We start from the raw sequence: 23445 nt of genomic DNA on the forward strand, positions 1-23445 counted from the left end.
TTATTGTCAGTTTATACTTTGCCCTGTAAATATGGAATAGTACTGAAGCAGAGTAACATAATGGATCCAGATACAGTGTGACTACACTGAAAATCTATACATGGAGTATATCAAACATTAGGAACACCTCCACAAACCAGTACACGTGGCTGGCACCTACTACCATCCGCCGTTCAGAGGCACTTAAATCTTTTGTTTTGCCCATTCACCCTCTGAATGGCACACAAACACAATCCATGTTTCAATTGTCTCAAGGCTTAGAAATCCTTCTTTAACCTGTCTCCTGGATTTAACAAGTGACATCAATAAGGGATCATAGCTTTCACCTGGTCAGTCTATGTCATGGAATGCGCTGGTCTTAATGTTTTGTATTCTCAGTATATATGGAATGTTTAGAAAAGGTAAGACCTTTATTAGGGATTTTCAAGTCCCTCAGTCGAGCACCTGATTCCCTTTTCGTTTAAGCTGGGCTGAAGCGTGTTTTGGGTACACACTTTTTATTTGATTGATAATGGTCAATATTCATCCATGGTGTTGTAAAGTCATCGTCATTTTGAGAGCCAATCAGTCGATTGTAACTGACCATGGGAATATTCATTGTAATTTTCATGGTAATACTCAAGTTCTTTATTCAGACCAGTGGAAAATAAAGATGTAATGAGGTTAACAGTAAGTTTAGAATAATTGCAGAATTTTTCACTTTTGATAGATCCTGTTAAAGTCCTACTATCCAGCTGTGCCAACAATGAGGCTGGAATGATTATAACATGGTTCTCTCTAGCAACAAAGACAATTCAGATTGAAAATGCACATTCTTACAAGTTAACCATGTGCTCTGTTTCTTTGTGATTTTAAACGTCTTGATATAAAAGTGAACTCTGTACACCGGCTCCTTCAACAGAAGACCATGGATGCATCCCAAATAGCACCTTTTTCCCTATATAGTGCACTTCGTTTGACCAGAGCCCTATGGTGTCTGGTCGCAAGTAGTGCTCTATAAAGGGAATAAGGTGTCATTTGATTTGGGACACAGCCTACTGATGTTGCTCACAACAATTTCCCTCAGAGAAGTCTTCAGATGTCACAGCAACATTCTATCATTCATTCTCATTTGGAACGGCCACGGAGAACCAGACAGACAGGGGCGGGAACTATTTGTCTTGTGGCCTATTCTACTGAGGGATCTCCAGAATGGCCTACACAATAAACAGCATTAACCACACAGACACTGGCTCCATTAGATGACAGGCCAAGCGTGAGGAAGATGCAGGAGTGATGGGCCCAAATTATACCTTTCTTTATCAGCTTACTTCCCCCAATAGACTGACGCTCTGTGTGTGTGTGTGTGCGTGTGTATGTCTCTCACTCACTGATTCTCAGGGAATAGTTAGCCATCCTAGAGTAAAGACATCTTTCAGCAGCAGCAGAATATGACCGTCAATCAGGAAACCAGTAAGCAGAATGATCTACATTACCCTGAACATCACAGGCAGTAGACTGGGCAACAGTGCTGTGGTGCAGGCCATGCAGAACAAACTGCTGTGATGAACTGGATGAGATGTCGTTAGGCTGTATGTAGGAAGGAGATGTGTCTGGCAAAAGGGCTCACAACAAACTGCCTGCCTGACTGCAGCTTAATACGCTTTGCAAAGCTTGGATGGTTGCACTCACATCAAGTTGGTCTCTTTAGAAGATCCTGCATTTTAAATTGGAATATGATCAAATACAAATGATGTGAACAAGCAAATAATATTTCTCATGACACTAACATGGTAGTAATGTTATGATGCATCGCCTCATAAAGGAACGTGTTCCTATTCCAGTATTTTATTTAGCCTTTATTTAACGAGGCAAGTCAGTTAAGAACAAATGCTTATTTACAATAATGGCCTACCCCGGCCAAACCCTAACCCGGACAATGCTGGGCCAATTGTGCACCGCCCTATGGGACTCCCAATCACAGTCGGTTGTGATACAGCCTGGAATTGAACCAGGGTCTGGAGTGACACCTCTAGCACTGAGATGCAGTGCCTTAGACCGCTGCGCCACTCGGAAGCCCAAACTTGAATTGATGCCCTGAACACTACAGATGTAGGATCTTAATTTGAGTCAGTTTGTTACAGCAGGAAAATAATAATGCAGCACCAGGAAATGTGAATTGCACTGAAAAACTATATAAACATAAAATGTAAAATGTTGGTTCAATGTTTCATGAGGTGAAATAAAACTACCCAGAATTTTTCCATACACACAAAATGCTTATCTCTCTCAAATGTTATGCACAAATTTGTTTACATCTCTGTTAGTGAACATTTATCATTTGCCAAGATAACCCATCCACCTGACAGGTTTGTCATATCAAGAAGCTGATTAAACAGCATGATCATTACACAGGTGCAACTTGTGCTGGGGATGATAAAAGGCCACTCTAAAATATAGTTTTGTCACACAACACAATACCACAGATGACTCAAGTTTTAAAGGGAGTGTGCAATTGGCATGTTGACTGCAGAAATGTCCACCACAGTTGTTGCCAGAGAATTTAATGTTAATTTTTCTACCAAAAGCCGATTCCAACATAATTTTAGAGAATTTGGGAGTACATTCAACCGGCCTCACAACCGCAGACCATGTGTAACCATGCCAGCCCAGGACCTCCACATCCAGCTTCTTCACCTGCGGGATCGTCTGAGACCAGCCACCCGGACAGTTGATGAAACTGAGGAGTATTTATGTCTGTAATAAAGCCCTTTTGTGGGGGAAAACTCATTCTGATTGGCCGGACCTGGCTCCGCAGTGTGTAGGCCTATGCCCTCCCACGCATAGGCCTGCGCTCCTGCCCAGTTATTAAATCCATAGATTAGGGACAAATTAATTCATTTCAATTGACTGATTTCCTTATATGAACTGTAACTCAGAGAAATTGTTAATTGTTGCGTTTATATTTTTGTTCAGTATAATTATGTGGATTGTAATTAATGGATATGTTTTGTATAGGTTGATACATTATACATTAGGGCAAATGTGGAAATTGCAAACTTTAGAAGCCTTTTTAAACCTTGAATACACTACACGTTTGCATTTCCTGCTGTGCAAGAAAATTCTCATCAACAAAAGAGTGATCAAATTAGATCCTACATCTGTAAGCTTCCTTTTAATTAAAACAGCTCATACAGTTTTTTCCTGGTATATATCATGCTTTTCTATTTAATAACAAGGTACAGAGCATAGTCAATATTCGGACAAATAATAATCACGCTTGTTACACCATTGATGGGATAAGAGAAGGCTGCCGAAAAGGGACATGATTTTCTAAAGCAATCAATCCTCATACAGGAGTGGAGAGATGCACTTTGTATGACAATACCTTGACAGCAAATGAAAACTACAGTAACCTTAGTAATGGTCACCAAGTGCAGTGGTGCTGTTAGTGATGAACATTAACACTGAATCAATGCCTGGGCACAATAATCAATTGCTGTGGCAAGCAAGCGCTGTGGAGGAAAAATGGTGGGAGAAGGTGAGGAAGAGAGAGAGTATACTGTATGTATGAATGAGACTGAGTTCATGTTCATTTGAAAGTTAAACTCAATAAAAATGGAGACAGAATGTGATGGGTGATGAATAGCCCAAGCATCATCAAAGCAGTTATATTTGTCCTCGTGTTCATTCCAAAACCATTTGGTACGACGACTTCTATTGAAACACAATCATGGATGTTTCAGAAAATGATCACAGAATTCTTGCTCCTTTTCCATAGTCATGTAGTCAAAGATTGAAGTTCAATCGAGAGAGGGAGACTGACCTTGAAGTAATTCAATTTAAGCAGGGGTGGATGAAGTCATTCTTTCTCAGTGATCGGTTGACTGAGTGGGATTCTATCCTCTCTTCAAGCCTGCCTTTGACTCATCTATCCATTCCCCTTTATAATGAACACTGATGAGCTCTAAATCCATGGCCCTACCTCACTGTGTTGTCTGGATCCGTTTATAGAAAGGACATAGATGCTGAATATTGTCATCTATTTGTAATAAATAATTAGTGATTAATACATAGTAAGGATTTCTAATAGTTTCATCTTGTCATTGTTAAACTGAACAATTGAAAGTGTCTGTAGGAGATATGACTAATCTTGTCAGTGCCTTCTTCCAAGACCCATATTTGACCAGACAGGGGTTTCAAATCTTTAATTTCAAAGTACAAGATCTTGGACACTCAAGTGAAAATCTTCACAGATCTCAAGTCATGTAAGCCTCAAGCCTTTTCAAATCAGCAAAACTACAGCTCAGTGTGAAATATCACCCAGATTAGGCTGTGAATACTAGCTTTCATGGCCGATAGGATGTTTGTATGAATTCTAAAGAAAAAAAGGAAAATATACATTTTTCTAGGGACATAAAAATCTCCACTTGAGAATTAAGGGTAAAGGCATTACTTGCGAGTCAGGCGAGCAAAAAATCTGCCTTTAATCAATACTGTAACTGACAATGGGCATAAAATATGAAAGAGCCTGTGGCTGAAGAATAGCAGTCAATACAGTAGGGTAGCACTCCCTCCCATCTCTCCAGACCCATTCTCCTCAGGTGATCCTCCACAGCCCTGCAGACAATACTAGGCATGAAGAAGACAGGACATGGGGACAGATGGATGGGTCTGCATTTCAAATTTACAAAGCCTTATTATTCAGTAATTTGAGCATTTGTAATTTTCTGTAATCTGGCAGCTCATGGTGAGAAGACAGAGAGAGGAATTCATTTTCAGCGGGATGTTCAATTAGGGAATGGTGAGAGATAAAAATGTATGTTGGAGAACACACACACCTGTCCTGTACACATAAGGAGACAGAATGATAATGAGACTGGTTCCATGCATGGCGCTACTATAAGCATATTTTTCATTTGATTGTCTTAGCTCTCCATCCTCCAGCGATGGCCGAGGTTAATGTATTTAATTTGATTGTCTTAGCTCTCCATCCTCCAGCGATGGCCGAGGTTAATGTATTTCATTTGATTGTCTTAGCTCTCCATCCTCCAGCAATGGCCGAGGTTAATGTATTTCATTTGATTGTCTTAGCTCTCCATCCTCCAGCAATGGCCGAGGTTAATGTATTTCATTTGATTGTCTTAGCTCTCCATCCTCCAGCGATGGCCGAGGATAATGTATTTCATTTGATTGTCTTAGCTCTCCATCCTCCAGCGATGGCCGAGGTTAATGTATTTCATTTGATTGTCTTAGCTCTCCATCCTTGAGGTTAATGTATTTCATTTGATTGTCTTAGCTCTCCATCCTCCAGCGATGGCTGAGGTTAATGTATTTCATTTGGTTGTCTTAGCTCTCCTTCCTCCAGCGATCGAGGTTAATGTATTTCATTTGATTGTTTTAGCTCTCCATCCTCCAGCGATGGCCGAGGTTAATGTATTTCATTTGATTGTCTTAGCTCTCCATCCTCCAGCGATGGCTGAGGTTAATGTATTTCATTTGATTGTCTTAGCTCTCCATCCTCCAGCGATGGCTGAGGTTAATGTATTTCATTTGGTTGTCTTAGCTCTCCATCCTCCAGCGATGGCTGAGGTTAATGTATTTCATTTGGTTGTCTTAGCTCTCCATCCTCCAGCGATGGCCGAGGTTAATGTATTTCATTTGATTGTCTTAGCTCTCCATCCTCCAGCGATGGCCGAGGTTAATGTATTTCATTTGGTCACAAAGTGATAGAGATGAAGCCTCTCTGGTCTGAGAAATAGCATGTTATTGAGTGGAAAATAAAAGACGAGACAATCTCAAACCATTTGGCATTTTAGGAGAAGTACTGCTAATATGATATCGCTGCATTAGACTCTGAACCTGACTTTATTCCAGATGTCATCCAGATTAAACGACTCGTGCTATTGGGACAATAGAATGCCTTCGGGATTCATGTTGACATTCAAGCCAACCTTCTCGATTATATTCAGAAAATATTGATAACAAAAACAAATTCAGCAGAACTGTACAATACTCTTAATTGATGTGTATGGTAATAGGCTTCCAGGTAATATATTCATTGATTAATTGATTAATGACCATGAAAAGTATTTAATTTATGCATCAATGTATTATTTATGTAAATGTCATCACTTCACATTACAGTTAGTCATTGCAATTACAATACTATGATACTGTAATCCTCACAAAGAGCTGCTGCAATAGTCCATAATCACAGTTGACTTCATTCAAGACTTAGATCTGCAAAAACATCCCCGTCAACAGCGCGAGTATATATACACTGGCACAGCAAGACAGAAAAACAAAACCCACAGCCAACAATCTTTATGAATTAAGACTCCCTTTCAAGCCCCAATGTCACAAAAATTTTCAAACAGGACATGAACATTCATTTAGATAAAGCAGTCCTTATCAAACAATACAAAGACATTAAAAAGCAGTCAATGTCACACAATACTTAAAAAGTTAAATATCAATTCAAATGTTAGCAACCATAGACTCTCCTTTTAGAGACCCGACCTTAAAATGGATTCAGTTCCAGCAGTGTGATGATACCACAACCCTGATTCGAGGAGAAAATACTACTTTAAGACCCAAACACCAATAAAGTCCCTCTTTCTTTGCTGAGCTCAAGCATTAAAGAGTAACCAAGCAACAAGTGACAATCAAGGGAAATGACAGATGGAGACAAACTGAAGTGTAAAGCTAAGTTCCTTCATTAGTAGTATATTGCACAGTTTTAATAGTTTGTTATGGACTTGTTGAGTCACAGAAAGAGTGCAGTACAGAAAATGTTGAAACCCATTACCCCATTCATATGACTGTCCACATTTTCTCCTGCTCTGACATAGGGACTAGACCTCCTTTGGGTTACCGTAGCACAACATTGGTTAATTATCTGAATAATGTTTGCCAAAATAAATCCTGCCAGGGAAGTCGCATAAGCATCGATGCTAAAAGGCCAACTTGCATTCTACTGTATATGAGACCAGACAATGAAAAAAAAGAGAGAAAATTACACTATTTATAAAGTATAATTTTACAATTCATTATGATACAGAATAGTCTTTACTGTGTCAAGCCTTGAATTTGTACAAACTAGCAGATTTGCACTTCTTCACCGCCGCAAAGAGCACAGAGTACCTCTGAGAGAGAAAGAGAGAGAATAAAAGGCAAATAAATAAAGACGATTCCAGTGAATTCTGAGGTCTCTCCCTCTGTGATCTCTGTATTCGCAGCCCAAGGTGTGAGGCTGTGAGGTGTGTGGCGGAGAGCCCGGCTGTTGCACCTCGCCGGTGTTGATTACCTGGCGCCCGTTGCCATGGCAGCGGTGTCTGCAGTTCAGAGCAGGTCGGGCAGAATGAGGCCCGGCGGTTTGGGCTCCACGCAGTTAATCCAGAAATTGGCACAGCTGGCGTGGTACTGGTGGCCCCCGTACGGCAGCTTGAAGTTGTCCGTCTCTGAGTTGAAAGCCTGGCGGAAGGGTCAAATAAGAGCGAAACGAGGGGGGATGTTAGGACAACAAGGTTCTACTGAATAGTTAATAAACAGATGAACTTGGCAGTAGCTCAGGCTAACAAATAGAAAGCAGTGGTAAAGATAAATCAATGATCAACAGGAACTAAATAATTGATCTATGAGAGTAATGGTAGAAGCAGGGATTTGTAGGTAGCTTAACCTGCATACAGTATCTCCACTGTGGCATATAAACAAGGGGTCAATGAAAACTGGTCCTTTGAAAATATGACTCGTGTTTGGCACAATGATCTGTTTACTGATCAATAAGACTGCTGCTCATTGCCTGTCCTCCTGACTGTTAGTTGAATATATTGAGATAGCTGAATGGCACTCCCACATAACATCTGAATATAGCCGTTGAGAAAATAAACTGAGTGAACTGAGAGGGGCAGAGAGCTGTTATGCGAGCTTGCATTTAGCTGGGCCCAGCTGTAGCAGCAGGTTGGTGATGAGGAGGAGATGCTAATGTTTAAGAGTTTGCATCCCTGGTGAAATATCCGAACTGAAGCAAGACAGAGAAATAAGTCATGTGTGGTGAATCATATCCTCCCACAGAAAACAACCTAGAAACGCACACATCATATAGTATACTCATACCTGTCCACCTGCTCACAAACCATTTATAGTACATTTACTATGCTGTGCACACCTGTTGTCTTTCTCACACACACTGACACACTCAGGTTTCACAGACACAATGTATTCTCCTTCCATCTTTTGCACGTCCTCCCACTTCTTTTGTCAAACCTGCATTTAGTCCGCCTGCCAAAGCCTGGAATGTTGGAGAGCGAGAAGAAAGGAGAGAACACAAAGGCATAACCCCTCGTCTCCACGTCCTCCCTCTCCTCACCTCCACCTCCACCCCCACCTCCACCTCCACCTCCACCCCCACCTCCACCCCCACCTCCACCTCCACCCCCACCTCCACCCCACCCCCACCCCCACCTCCACCCCCACCTCCACCCCCACCTCCCACCCCCACCTCCCAGTCCCAGCCTGCAGAACTGTAATGATGTGCAATTTACCCATCAAACATGATTGTGCCGACACATATAATGTGGTGAGACATAACAGAAGTAGAAAGTGCTGGAGAGAGGATATGCTTGGGAGAGTTAGACAATTTGAAAACCAAAATGAAAGGTCAGCATGATTAATCCTAGGTAACCTTTCTAACTGTAATCTAAAGGTTAATGACCCTCCATTAGGAAACCAAGACGACAGTGCTGCTCATGGTGCTACAGGGCTCCAGACTAGAAACACCACCTGTTAATGCAAGGGGCATCATGCCTAAAGAGGGAGGCTACAGTCTACTGCTGCTTAAGAGGCGGAAATAAGTGAAGCATACCCTTACCCTTAACCTCTTGTCATGGTCTTTAGCCAGTGCCTGCAAGTAGCATAAGAGGTGTCAGCATTTTCCTGGTTTCATGCATTGTCCTGAGTAAGCAAAGTGAAACTCTACAGTAACTGAGGATCAGTCCGTCAGTTTGCACAGAACAGAACGTTGGTACACCAAGGAGCTGAAAGAGCAGCATTCCAAGAGCCCCAAAGTGAAAGAATCTAAAGTACCACCTTACGATCATCCATCTAATTTTCCAATAAACATCAAACAGGGATGGGCATCTTTCAAACAGGGATGGGTAGGATTCCAGACTCTGCAATAGATTTGAGAGAAATACTGTGCAGTCTGCAAAGCCATGGCATCCACTGCCAAGTAAACTTATTTGAATGTTATTGGCCTATTTCCAGATAAAGTCATAACCAAATTAAACAAACTGAAAAATAACTTAAAATCCTGGAGGTACAGTATATTTCAGAATCTGACATTTATGAATAATAATGCATCATACTGCATAAATTAGTATTGGGAAAAAATCCAAACCAGTACTTTTGGGAATGATTGCACTCATTAGCATTTATCACTGACCAAAAATAGTAATACTTCATTAAACCCAAATTATCACTCAAGAGAGTTTATAGCTTGTTGCAGTCGCCAAGTAATAAACTATGTTTAGATGCTACCTGTTGCTTAGCCTGACAGCAGATCTGTATGTGCTGTAACCAGCTCCCTTGTCATTCGTTGTCATACCATACATGTTTGACATGACAACAAGCACATCAGAGGACTTGGCTGAAACCCAGGCTGATCTGCTACCAGGCTACATGGTGCTGCTGTTGCCCATCCCTGACTCAACATATGAGGGTGATTGGATGAAGAACATTGAGAAAGGTCTCCATTGGATAAGTTAAAACCCAGAACCCAGTCAGCAGTATCAAAGACCAACAGCCTAGGACCAGTCTCTCAATGGTGCCCATCATAGTATTATGCCAGTGATGCCGTCAACACCACACCTATACTTGAAGTTGGAAGACAGACAGAAACTACCTGTACTCTGAAAGATAATAGTATTATCAGCTTCTGTATGAAAACGCTTTCTGTGATTTCATTATTCTCTGAGGGGATGTTATTCTCTGTTTGGCTTTTATGCTTTCTTACAAATGTTCCTCTGGACACAAGTTTAATTAAAAGGTGGCTTATTAATCTGATGTCAGGGGCAGGCTGAATAAAACTATTATTCAGCCTGACTCAGTTCACACGAAAGAGAGAGAGGAGAAAGAGCAAGAGAAAGATTGAGATGAACACAGAGAGAGTGTGAGAGAGAGATGGAGAAATACCCTAACCCTCAGCAGATTTCTTAGCACCTGCGCTCCCAGCTCCTGACTGATCTGATGCGTGAGCCACATCAGCTGCCTAAACTCAGCCATCCTCCCTCCGCCTCGCCTCATCAATCTATCTCTAGCTAAATGATGCAGGGGAACATCGCAAGAAACAATCAAAGCAATCTTGTCCTGCAGACTGTCCAGTCAAACAATACTATTAATGGACCCCAATATGACAAATAGTTACTGATGATCAGGGTTTGACAAGTGGAAAAGAAAGTGTCACAAACACATTTGAAGCCATAGCAGAACTGAAATGATGAAACAAATGAACACACAGATATGGAGGGGTAATGTATAGACCTGTTGTTAGTAGCTGGTAAGAGGTGAAGTGAGAGGTGGCTGTCAGATGAAGGTTGAGCTACAAGCCTGTTATTGTCAGAGTAACGCTGCATGCTTCACTGACCCTCCAGAAACCTTCCCACCATTCCCTCAGCTCAACCAGACGTGCCAAAAGAACAACTTCACTCCTCTCACGTCCTGTCTGTCTGTCTGTCTCCTCCAACTCTTTTTATCTCCCTCTTTTTCTCCATCTCTCCCTTCCTGAATTGTTATCATCTTAACAGGTGTCATTTTACCATCATTGTTTCATCACCTTCTCTTCTAAGACTCATTTTGGAGGGATATTTGGTGAAATCGGATTGTCTGGTCATTTCTAACACATCTGTGCATCCATACAGTGCTGCTGCTGTCGGCACTGGCAGTGTCTCAAATAGCACTCTATTCCCTGTATAGTGCACTAGTTTTGACCAGGGCCCATTTTGTCTTTTGGGATGCAGTCAGTGTGAAGGGAGGGAGCTGAGAGGAGAAGAGTGTGCTGTCATTTTGGCACCCCATCGCCTGTCTATCAGTGGAGAATTTGGCCCCCAGGCCCCCAGTAGCAGAGAGTGAAGTGAGATTCAGTTGACAGTTCACTGCCTCATACTCTTTTAAACAGACGTCCAATAGTTGTCTCTTCTTTGCTCTGCAAAATGTTCAAAGTCAAAGAAACGATCATTTAGTTATTATGCGTCAACCACTAGTTTAAAAACAACTCTCAAAAGGCAAAATGATTCATGGTTTATTCAGCTTGAGAAATTTGTTGGAACGGATTTATAATCAAATGTTTCAACAGTTGTTGGGTCCATCTGTTGAGGGATTGAGGGTGTGTTGGTTGGCAATCATGATTATGTGTTGACTGAGAATTACTGTATGCTTATTGTGTGTGTGTGTGTGTGTGTGTGTGTGTGTGTGTGTGTGTGTGCAGACCTTGCTGCGTGAGTCCACGTTGAGCAGGCACACCCCACAGGCCAGCTCCTTGGCGTTCTTGATGCCGTGTCTCAGGATACAGGAGGAAAAGTCCAGCGAGCTCTCATCAGGCTGTACAGAGAAACACACAACATTACACAAGGAGAAACACACACAGGCGAACATACTCAAACACACACACACACACACACACACACACACTTTATTTGAATCCACAAATTGCATTACATTCAAGAAGGATTCAAAACATTTCAAAGGTCTTTGTATGCATGGCCACTTAAGGATACAGAAAGCCCCTTCTCATAACAGCTGAAACAGAGCAGTACCTAGCCAATTACTTTGCCTTAGGCTGGCCTGCAACCTGGAGGCCACGTACTGTAAGCCTATGTTTGTGACCGAGACACACACAGAGTGGTAGCTTGCCCCCCGTGTGGAGGTGCTGGCAGATTGGTCACCTGATCATAGGACTCTGCTGTGGGGCACACGATGTTGCTACGCCTCACATCAACAACTTCACAAAACACTCAATGAAACGAGGGATCTACAGTTCCGAAATTTGAGGAAATGTACCATATTTGCAAGGATTTTATAAGGGTGCCAACCAATTTACATTTAAAAAATAAGTTGTATATTTAAGCAATAAGGCTCGGGGTGGTGTGGTATATGGCCAATATAACATGGCTAAGGGCTATTCTTAGGCACGACACAATGCATTCAAAGCTCGAAAAACCTGGTTTACAATACCTAGATACAGACCACTGTAACTGTACATGTGTAGCAGCTTCCTCTCCAACACTGAGCTACAGAACAATAGCGAGAAGGAGACATGTCTCTATTCATTCATTAACCAGCTAAATGAACTGAAGTAGAAATATGTCTTTAATCTGGGAAATGAAAGTAAATACAGTCCATTAGTCTGTTGGCAGCAGAGCTGTGTGAACAAGTGAGTGTGCCCAGGCATCTCTCTCTCTCTCTCTCTCTCTCTCTCTCTCTGAGGAGGACGGAGACTGCAGAATCAAAAGGCAGCTGCAGGTCTATGGTCTGAGATAACGTAGCGTTACTACTCACTCACTCACTGACCGTCTCCCTCTACCTCCCTCTGTCCCTCTCGGCTAATTCTCTCTCTTTCTGTACTGACATTATCTCCAGTCAGGAGATGGCCAGCCTGTATTATCTGCTGGCATTTGAGAAGCAATGTTATTCATTGGGCTGGCTGCAGAGGATAAGGCCAGCACATCTCCTCTCTGCCTCTGTTCTCAACACATCACTACAGCCTACAACAGACAACTCTACACTCCCCGTCCCACAGCTACACACACTAACAGATACCAGCATAGGGTTTGGTTTCGTACACTGTCAAGGTTTCATTGATAATCCTACTAGGCAGTCCTTATCCACTCAACATTTCATCAGGAACATTTTCTAGACAAAGTTGTTACAATCAAGTGTAATCTTCTCAGGTCTGTGTGTAGCCTAACCAACTGCATTTTAGGAAGGGAGGTCTGTGTGTGTGTGTGTGTGTCTGTACTGTATCGTGTGTGTTTCTTACCGCCAGGTTGGCCAGGGACATGAAGCCCATGAGGTTGTTCCAGACGCGGCTGATGTCCTTCAGCAGCTGCTGCAGCTTCTCCGAACACACGGCTGTGGCCTTGATACCCAGCTCCACACGCTTGGTCACGCGGTACACCTCCACCACACCTGCCACATAAACACACTTAGACAATAAGACAACACCCCTGCTCCCAGTTCTCTCCCACAGCCAGCTCCAACATAAGCCAAATATAGACAGTGAGAAGGACAATGAAAAACAGCTAACATGTCTACACTCCCCTATGTTGAGGAATAAGGTGACATTTGAGACACATCCACAGTCCGTCAGGCCGAGCGAAGACAAGCCCCCACTAGGTTCCACAGTCTGTCAGGCCGAGCGAAGACAAGCCCCCACTAGGTTCCACAGTCCGTCAGGCCGAGCGAAGACAAGCCCCCACTAGGTTCCACAGTCTGTCAGGCCGAGCGAAGACAAGCCCCCACTAGGTTCCACAGTCTGTCAGGCCGAGCGAAGACAAGCCCCCACTAGGATCCACAGTCCGTCAGGCCGAGCGAAGACAAGCCCCCACTAGGATCCACAGTCCGTCAGGCCGAGCGAAGACAAGCCCCCACTAGGTTCCACAGTCCGTCAGGCCGAGCGAAGACAAGCCCCCACTAGGTTCCACAGTCCGTCAGGCCGAGCGAAGACAAGCCCCCACTAGGTTCCACAGTCCGTCAGGCCGAGCGAAGACAAGCCCCCACTAGGATCCACAGTCCGTCAGGCCGAGCGAAGACAAGCCCCACTAGGATCCACAGTCCATTAGGCCGAGCGAAGACAAGCCCCCACTAGGATCCACAGTCTGTCAGGCCGAGCGAACACAAGCCCCACTAGGATCCACAGTCCGTCAGGCCGAGCGAAGACAAGCCCCCACTAGGATCCACAGTCCGTCAGGCCGAGCGAAGACAAGCCCCCACTAGGATCCACAGTCTGTCAGGCCGAGCGAAGACAAGCCCCCACTAGGATCCACAGTCTGTCAGGCCGAGCGAAGACAAGCCCCCACTAGGATCCACAGTCTGTCAGGCCGAGCGAAGACAAGCCCCCACTAGGATCCACAGGCAACACTGGAGCGCTGAATAAATCTCTCAGAGGGGATCAGGCAGAGTTTGGGGTTCTAGCTGAAGACTGTTAGACCTTATTTAACAAGCTCAGGACCTTTGTCTGTGTGTGTGTCTCTCACCCAGCAGGTACTCCATGCCCTGAGCAGACTGGATGACCTCAGTGCAAACAGTAGAGCAGCTGATGCTGTTTAGGGTGTTGTTGGCTTTAATGATGACCTGGGGACAGAGACAGACAGCAGAATGGGTTAGGGTTACACACACACACACACGCTCAGATATGGCAAAACAGGAGAGGGGGAACAGTCCTGCACACTATCTTACCTGTACAGCACTCTCCAGACACCTCTGCCACTCATATGCATAGCGCTCACTCTCCTGAAACAACATGCTATAGTTGTTAGAAAGAGTTCAGATATGAGAAGACATTTACACATTTCCATAAAGACACTTACATAAATACACAAAAAAAACTTATAAACTTATTAAGGCCAAAGCCTCTGTGGTTTGCTATTGTGTCTACTGAACTTCTAAACACTCTCCAGAGCATCTGGATAATTGGCAAATGTAGTTAACATGTCTGGGATAGAGTGACTGTGTGTCTCACCTCCACCTCCCCAGTCAGGTCCTTGTACTTGTCTCTGATGACGGGCAGGGCAGGCTTCTTCTCACTCAGGGTGCTGGAGCGGTCTCTGAAGGGCTGCTCCGGGGCCGGGGAGGGGGGCGAGCGCCCAATCTCCTTCTCCCCCAAACTGTGGCTACGCTTGTGGGAGCCTGAGGTAAGGAGAAGAGGAGAGAGTGTCTTGATACGTACATAAATAATATATACAGGCAATGTCTGGCATACATACAGTACATTCAAATGCCCTTTTAATGGCCACTTCTACCAACCCAGAGATGTTGGCTAATTCCAGATATGCACCTGTTTGTTTACTATGGCATAATTGGGACTTTTTACTGAGCTCATTTTCTGTTGTGGCTAATTCCTTCCGGACAAGGACACAGACGTCAAAACACTTCATTTACAACAAATGATAATTATGTACAAAATAGCGCCACGGCAACCAATGCAAGTATGAATAATTCATGATGGCTCACTCACTTACACAGACAGACACACACAGAAAAAAACAGACAGACACATGAAAAAAGACACACAGTCACATGCCACAGGGACTCTCTCTCTGTTTGTGTGTGTGAGAGAGAGAGAACAAGGTAATCACCCCCTGCGGAGACATGCATCATCCTCCCCACAGCATGACAGCACTAATACATTCCCCCATTACCTCACACTGATCAGATTACCATTCAATAAGGACAGAAGAATAACAAGTAAAAAGTAATTAGGGTTAACACTGGGAGAGAAATCATTGAGGCAAATGAGCCTTTATCACTTTGGAGGTAGGAATCGCTAATTAACTATGCATGAAACATAACACCGGAAAACAGCAGTAAAAAATGAACACACAAGGAGTGAATACGGTTCATTTCGTCTGGGCATGGATTTTCTGGGCTGTGATGTTAATTAATCTCATTTGCCTGTGTTTGTGTACCAAGGATGTGTTTTACAGTCTCTGGGCTGTAGTCACAACACTGCCATCTATTGTCTGACAGCGGAACTGCACTGAGCTGCCGGAGTAGCCACAGAGCTCCAATACGAGGTGATGAAAGTCCTGCTATGTCACATCACAGCCAGCTGATCTGATGCACACCACTACATCAGAACTAGAAGGCATGGAGTAACTGGACACAATATACCACCATCTACTTACTGAGGATCAGAAAATGTACGTATATCTACTATCTACAGAAAATAAATCAACAAGAGGAGAGACAGAGTACAGGTCAGATAACTCACCTTGTACAGAGAGGTCAAAGGTGGCCAGTTCGCTCTTGATCATCTCTTCACTGGACTTGACCTTGGTCTGAGAGCTGGCCTTCAAAAAGTCAGACTTCCCAAACTTGGCTTTGTCCCCCTGAAAGGCCCTGAACTCATCCGAGGCCCCGTTCAGGTTCCCCTCGGAGCCCGGCTCGGCCGCTGCCGCGGGGGAGTCTGACTTCGCTGACACCGTGCTGGCAAAGTCCCCAAAGTCATCATTCTCATCCCCACCCAAACCTTCCGGCTCACAAGAGCCAAAGTCAGCGAAGGCCTCAAACTTGCTGTCGGGCGACACACTATCCTCTGTTGAGAAGGTGGTGATCTTAGTCTGGGCGATGTGTGTGATGGGGATGTTCTCTGTGCTGCCGAACGACGTCTCCTTCCTGTGGACTACGTCTGAGGGGAGAGAGGAGGAAACACCAACACCGTCCAGGCCCAGATGCTTCTTGGCCTGATCCTGAGCGGACAGGCATTCCTCTCTTTCTGACCAATCATAGCTGGCCACGCTGCTGACTGCTGACGTTCCGAAGGGGTTAAACTTTATGTCGTCTCCTTCTGTAATGACAACAAAAAATACACACTGGTACCTCTAAGTGGGAAAAGCATAAGGTGCTGAAATGATAGCTACTACTCAGTCAGCCATGATAAAGTGAAAAGGCATTTGGGCAAGCTATGATATGTTATATGAAAAATACTTACTGTGGAAGCCATATTCTGTGTCTGACGCTGAATGTGTGTTGACTTACAACAAGCAGCTTTACTTTGCTCAGAGTACCACCTCATCTCCCCTACATTGTAACAGCAAGATCAAATGCACTGCATTTAATCTTGTGCTGCACTATAGTGTGTGTAAGGGTTCACTTACTAGGATGTGATCACCAGCTTAAAGGAGGGTTAAAATGCCGAAATTGATTGGGTTCTAAAAATATGTTTTTTCACCAGTCTATTTCCAATTGGTGACATAGATGACAGATAATATAGGGGTACAACATACGTTCGTTGCTCCCATACAGATACAGTGAAATATTAGTTTGGATAATACCAATAGGTTGAAAACCTCTACAGGATCCCCCCGCGGGATGGTTGAGCTAACGTAGGCTAATTAGCGTGAGGTTATAAGTAACAACAACATTTACCAGGACATATCTGATGTGGGCCTAAAGCTTAAATTCATTGTTAATCTAACTGCACTGTCCAATTTACAGTAGATATTACAATGAAAGAATACCATGCTACTGTTTGAGGAGAATGCACAGTTATGACCTTGAAAATGTATTAATAAACCAATTAGGCACTTTTGGGTAGTCTTACAACATTTCAAACAGAAATACAATGGTTCATTGAATCAGTCTAAAACTTTGCACATACATCTAGTGGCCAAAATCTAAACTGCACCTAACCTGGAATAGTACATTATGGCCTTTCTCTTGCATTTCAAAGATCTCAAAAAACACTATTTTTTCTTTGTATTATCTTTTACCAGATCTAGTTTGTTATATTCTCCCACATTCATTTCACATTTCCACAAACGTTTCAAATGGTATCAAGAATATGCATCTCCTTGCTTCAGGTCCTGAGCTACAGGCAGTTAGATTAGGGTATGTCATTTTAGGAAAAAATGGGAAAAAAGGGTTCGATCCTTCAATTAAAGGGATACTTTGGGATTTTGGCAATGCGGCCCTTTATATACTTCCCCAGAATCAGATGAACTTGTATGTGTCAGTGTCCAGTATGAAGGAAGTTAGAGGTAGTTTTGTGAGCCAATACTAACTAGCGTTAGCACAACGTCTGGAAGTCTATGGGTATCTGCTAGCATAAATTAACCAAGGGTTGTGTTAGCTGTCCTCTGATCCAAAGGAAATAGATGTCCTGTCAGGGTTGGCTGCTGGGGTTGTGAGGTAGATTGGAGATCTGACAGTTCTGAGGCAGATAAGACAGGATAGGACGAGGCCCTGCTGTAGAACACCTCTCTAGTGTTTTCTCTAGGTGTGTGACAATACTGTAGCACAATCTATTAGGAGCAGACAGTTCTGCTAACATGATGATACAAAATGACATCCGTTTCATGACAGATTGCCATGGCAACCTCAGTAGTGGAGTGGAGCCGTTCTGTCTCTGTATTGATTGTCTACCCCACAAACTGTGTTGTACAAGCAGAACACTGTTCAATTCATAATATATCGGGCAGGAATTGTATAACTACCGGTAACATAAACAAGCACATATTCTTACAAGTGCTCACACAGTCACACACTCAAACACTCAGAGATACACACTCCTACTAAGATACAGTATAACCTGCAGGAATGTGTGGACCCCAGTCAGCGTTGCCTCATGCGTGACAGAACCCTTGCACGCAAAAAAAGCAATTTGTGAAATTGACAAGGAGCTAGTGTAGTAGTAAGCCGAATGTAGCTAAACATTATCTGGCCTCTGAGGATAGGGAAGGGAGAAAATAAGACGGTACGCATTTCAGCAATACCAATAGTAATATTTATTACGACAACATGGGTAAAGAGAGAAAGATCACAAAAGACTCTGAGAGGTCTATTGTTACAAGAGGTTGTAAAAGGATATTTGAATCATTTAGAACACAAGGGCATGCAGTCAGACAAGAAGAAGAAAAACAGAGAAAACGGTAAAAGAAAGAAACCCCCCAGAAGAATATAGCTGCAGAAAGCAGAATGAGAAGGCACAGTCACAGACTAAAATGAGTAAATCTCGGTAGAAGAAGACACACTGTAGTTGTACTAACAGGGTGGAAAGCAACAGGTTGATTGATAGAAAGATAATTGAATACAGAACACTTGAAAAAGACAAGGTGATTTAAAGGACAGGTTCAAGGCAGGAGAGTGATTAACCCTTTGAGGACCTGAACGCTTCTCTACTATTCTCGCCATGATAGAAACTCAAATGTCAACGGCAGACTTTAGAGATAAAATAAATACCGGTAAGGGTTTTGTCATTTTTAAATCAAAACTTTGTGTCCTTACTACATAATGACAACATCATATAAATAGGATACATTTCTACAGTCTACTAAATCCAATAGGACTCAGAGGCATTACATTGCCTTACATTCTATTTCTGAGAAGTTGGAGGAGAGGTATGGATCACCAAATCCATTGTTTAGCACATGTACATTACCATTCACAAGTTTTGGGTCACTTAGAAATGTCCTTGTTTTTAAAGAAAAGCACATTTTTTGTCCATTTAAAATAACATCAAATTGATCAGAAATACAGTGTAGACATTGTTAATGTTGTAAATTACTATTGTAGCTGGAAACAGCAGACTTTTTATGGAATATCTACATTGGCGTACAGAGGCCCATTATCAGCAACCATCACTCCTGTGTTCCAATGGCATGCTGTGTTAGCTAATCCAAGATTGATCCTTTTAAAAGGCTAATTGATCATTAGAAAACCCTTTTGCAATTATGTTAGCATAGCTGAAAACTGTTGTGCTAATTAAGACGCAATAAAACTGTTGTACTGATTTAATGAAGCAATAAAACTGTCCTTCTTTAGACTAGTTGAGTATCTGGAGCATCAGCTCCAACAGGCTCAAAAGGGCCAGAAACAAAGAACTTTCTTCTGAAACTCGTCAGTCTGTTCTTGTTCTGAGAAATTAAGGCTATTCCATGCGAGAAATTGCCAAGAAACTGAAGATCACGTACAACGCTGTGTACTACTCTCTTCACAGAACAGCGAGTTTCAGAAGACAGTTCTTTGTTTCTGGCCATTTTGAGCCTGTAATCAAACCCACAAATGCTGATGCTCCAGATACTCAATTAGTCTAAAGAAGGACAGTTTTATTGCTTCATTAAATCAGTACAACATTTTCAGCTGTGCTAACATAATTGCAAAAGGGTTTTCTAATGATCAATTAGCCTTTTAAAATGCTAAACTTGGATTACTTAACACAACGTGCCATTGGAACACAGGAGTGATGGTTGCTGATAATGGGCTTCTGTACGTATGTACAGAAGCCCATAATATGTAGATATTCCATTTTAAAAAATCTGCCATTTCCAGCTACAATAGTCATTTACAACATTAACTATGTCTACACTGTATTTCTGATCAGTTTGATGTTATTTTAAATGGACAAAAAAATAGCCCTTTCTTTCAAAAACAAGGACATTTCTAAGTTACCCCAAACTTTTGAACAGTGGTGTGTGTAAACTTGTCAAGTGATCCAACTACATTTTTCTCCATTATGATTCTTCATAAAACCATTCTGCTCAAGCTCTCAAAGGGTTAAAGAAACAAAGCAGGCTATCTTACCACAAGACCTCAGAGAGGTTCTTCATCTTGTCCAATCACAGGTGACAAAATAGATTTAAAGAGACAGTATAATTTTTCTCTTGCTACCTATTAGTTCAACGCTCCCGTGTACAAGCTCTTAATAAGACTCATTCAATAACTAACAGCAAGACAGGGTTTCTCAAGATAATAATCCATCTTTGATTCTGAACCAATCTAAAATATTTTCCATAACTAGGCTATCCTCATAAATACATTTAATCTTCAAATAGTTTACACAACACAGTTTAAAACAATATCAGGAAGTCTATCTAGTTTGAAAATAAATAAGAATTCATTTTCCTGTAATAAAAATACACTATTAAATCTGTATACATTTAGTTTTTTTTTTTTAATTTTCTTTAATAAAAACAGCTAGTAACACTGTTAAGCAGAAAAATGGCATCCTATAATATGTTCTTGTCAATTTCACAAATTGAACAGGCAGGCACACTGCAGCAAAAAAGCAAGGCAGGGAGGGTATCACTAACTTCAGTGTGTTCTCAAGGAGCCTGTTCGTAGACCAACACATAACAAAACATACCTGAATATCAAAGACAAATGAAAAGGCTTCCTTTTGAGCTGCTCTGACCCAAAGGAGCCCCGGGTGGGGAAAATAAATACTGTCTCTTTAAGGTTGGTTACATTTTCTCCTGGATTGAACACAGTGCAAGCATGTTGAGGCTTTCACACTCCAAGGCCTGCTACTGTACGCTTTCTTAAAGATGAGAATTGATTGGTGCTGTCCAGAAACAAAAATACTGATTGGATGAACGTGGGCCAGAATAAAAGAGAGCAGCAATTAACAGGTTCTGAGGAATGTTTTCTACGCTCCACTACACTATCTCCATCATATTAACGGAAACCATTTTGCTGCAGCTCCGGGATCCGTTGTCATTGCTCATTGTCTTACTCTCTCCTTCGAGAGTAGCCTAACCATTTCAGTTCAACTGAAAGTTGATTTATTCTCATGTGCAATAAAACTTAAACAAAACAAATGGGTGTCGTTACATTGATCATTTCCCGATTTAGAATAACTAAAACGGTGAATTCCTAGACAGAGCTTGATTGTGATGCCTCTTTGCCCGAACTGCTAAAACCAATAAACTGATATGTTGGCTAGTGTTGAAATATTATAGGCTATAAGGACATCTCACTGCACACTTATGCCAATAGATAAGCACATGGGTGTTAAAAGGAGTGTGCTGCTCACACACAGGGGATGTAAGGAGAGACCTTGAATGTACTCAGAGGAATATGAGACGTGACATGGAAGATGAGATGCTTGGTAAATTAATTACGATCATGAGAGGGGAGAAGGGTGCTGATATGGACAATGCCTGGACATTAAGGCTAATTAGATTCCATGAGTGTTTCCATTTAGAGGTTCAGTACCCTGGTCCGCTAACCTCTGATCTCTTTGTAGTGATGTGGGCTTTGTGGGGTCAAGAGACCACTTAGGTTTAGGGAGATGGAGCAAAAGCACTATGGGAGACTGATAGCCAACACTGGGAGTGTCAAGGAATACTATATGGGTACTCTCTCACACACAGTAGGAAAACTCACTCGTACACATACAAAACACAACCAAGCAATCACACTCACACATACCAACACACAACGAGCAATCAAAACAATTTACTCAATGCAATAAGATAAACTGTGTGATATGATAAACTGTAGGTGATTTCTGCCATTCATAAATACTTTTTGCCTTTTCATAAATACTTTCTTTTCACATAATACTTAAGTACAGTGCATTCGGAGAGTAATCAGACCCCTTCCCTTTTACACATTCTGTTACGTTGTTGCATTATTCTAAAAGTTATTAAATACATTTTTTCCTCATCAATCTACAGATACCCCACAATGACAAATAAAAAAATGGATTTTAGAAATGATTGCAAATAAAAAACTGAATAAAAAAAGAATACCTTATCGACATAAGTATTCAGACCCTTTCCTATTAGACTCGAAATTGAGCTCAGGTGCATCCTGTTTCCATTGGTCATCCTTGAGATGTTTCTACAACTTGATTGGATTCCACCTGTGGTAAATTCTATTGATTGGACATGATTTGGAACGGCACACACCTGTCTATATAAGGTCCCACAGAAGACAGTGCATGTCAGAACAAAAACCAAGCCGTGAGGTCGAAGGAATTGTCCAAGACCGGATTGTGTGGAGGCACAGATCTGGGGAAGGGTACCAAAATAATTCTGCGACATTGAAGATCCCCAAGAACAGTGGTCTCCATCATTCTTAAACGGAAGAAGTTTGGAACCACCAATACTCTTCCTAAAGCTGGCCGCCCAGCCAAGCTGAGCAATCAGGGGAGAAGGGCCTTGGTCAGGGAGTTGACCAAAAACCCGATGGTCACTCTGACAGAGCTCCAGAGTTCCTCTGTGGAGATGGGAAAAACTTCCAGAAGGACAACAATCTCTGCAACACTCCATCAATCAGGCCTTTATGGTAAAGTGGCCAGACGGAAGCCCTTCCTCAGTAAAAGACACATGACAGCCCGCTTGGAGTTACCAAAAAGACACCTAAAGGACTTTCAGACCATGAGCAACAACATTATCTGGTCTGATGAAACCAAGATTGAACTCTGGCCTGAATGCCAATCATCACATCTGGAGGAAATCTGGCACCATCCCTACGGTGACGCATGGTGGTGGCAGCATCATGCTGTGGGGATGTTTTTCAGCGACAGGGTCTCGGAGACTAGTCAGGATCGAGGAAAAGATTAACGGAGTAAAGTACAGAGAGATTCTTGATGAAAACCTGCTCCAGAGAGCTCAGGACCTCAGACTGGGACGAAGGTTCACCTTCCAACAGGACAATGACCCTAAGCACACAGCCAAGACAACACAGGCGTGGCTTTGGGACAAGTCATTGAATGTCTTTAAGTGGCCCAGCCAGAGCCTGGACTTGAACCCGATCAAACCTCTCTGGTGAGACGCCATCCAACTTGACAGAGCGTGAGAGGATCTGGAGAGAATAATGTAAGAAACAGGTGTGCCAAGCCTGTAGCGTCATACCCAACTAGATTTGAGGCTGTAATTGCTGCCAAAGGTGCTTCAACAAAGTATTGAGTAAAGGGTCTGCATACTTAAGTAAATGTGATATTTCATTTTATTTATAATTATT

The 23445-nt window shown here is 42.5% G+C and overlaps 1 protein-coding gene across 12 annotated transcripts in view; it reads right to left on the minus strand.

The window, feature by feature from the left end:
• Positions 1-6071: 6071 nt before the first annotated feature.
• LOC112267426 (synergin gamma) overlaps positions 6072-23445 on the minus strand; it is a 39335-nt gene continuing 21961 nt past the window's right edge. For 7 of the 12 annotated variants that reach the window (XM_042297414.1, XM_042297412.1, XM_042297411.1 and 4 more), the window contains 9 exons: positions 15968-16543; positions 14717-14883; positions 14434-14487; positions 14232-14328; positions 13016-13164; positions 11467-11577; positions 11144-11182; positions 8852-8884; positions 6072-7455 (listed from right to left, as the gene is read on the minus strand). In XM_042297414.1, coding sequence (XP_042153348.1) covers positions 7324-7455; positions 8852-8884; positions 11144-11182; positions 11467-11577; positions 13016-13164; positions 14232-14328; positions 14434-14487; positions 14717-14883; positions 15968-16543 — 1358 coding nt within the window. In that variant the 3' untranslated portion in view covers positions 6072-7323. The remainder of the gene's footprint in view (positions 7456-8851; positions 8885-11143; positions 11183-11466; positions 11578-13015; positions 13165-14231; positions 14329-14433; positions 14488-14716; positions 14884-15967; positions 16544-23445) is intronic. The other 5 variants (XM_042297413.1, XM_042297408.1, XM_042297404.1 and 2 more) reach the window with 4 other exon arrangements.

Source organism: Oncorhynchus tshawytscha, linkage group LG14 (genome assembly GCF_018296145.1).
Source record: "Oncorhynchus tshawytscha isolate Ot180627B linkage group LG14, Otsh_v2.0, whole genome shotgun sequence".
Lineage (NCBI taxonomy): Eukaryota > Metazoa > Chordata > Actinopteri > Salmoniformes > Salmonidae > Oncorhynchus > Oncorhynchus tshawytscha.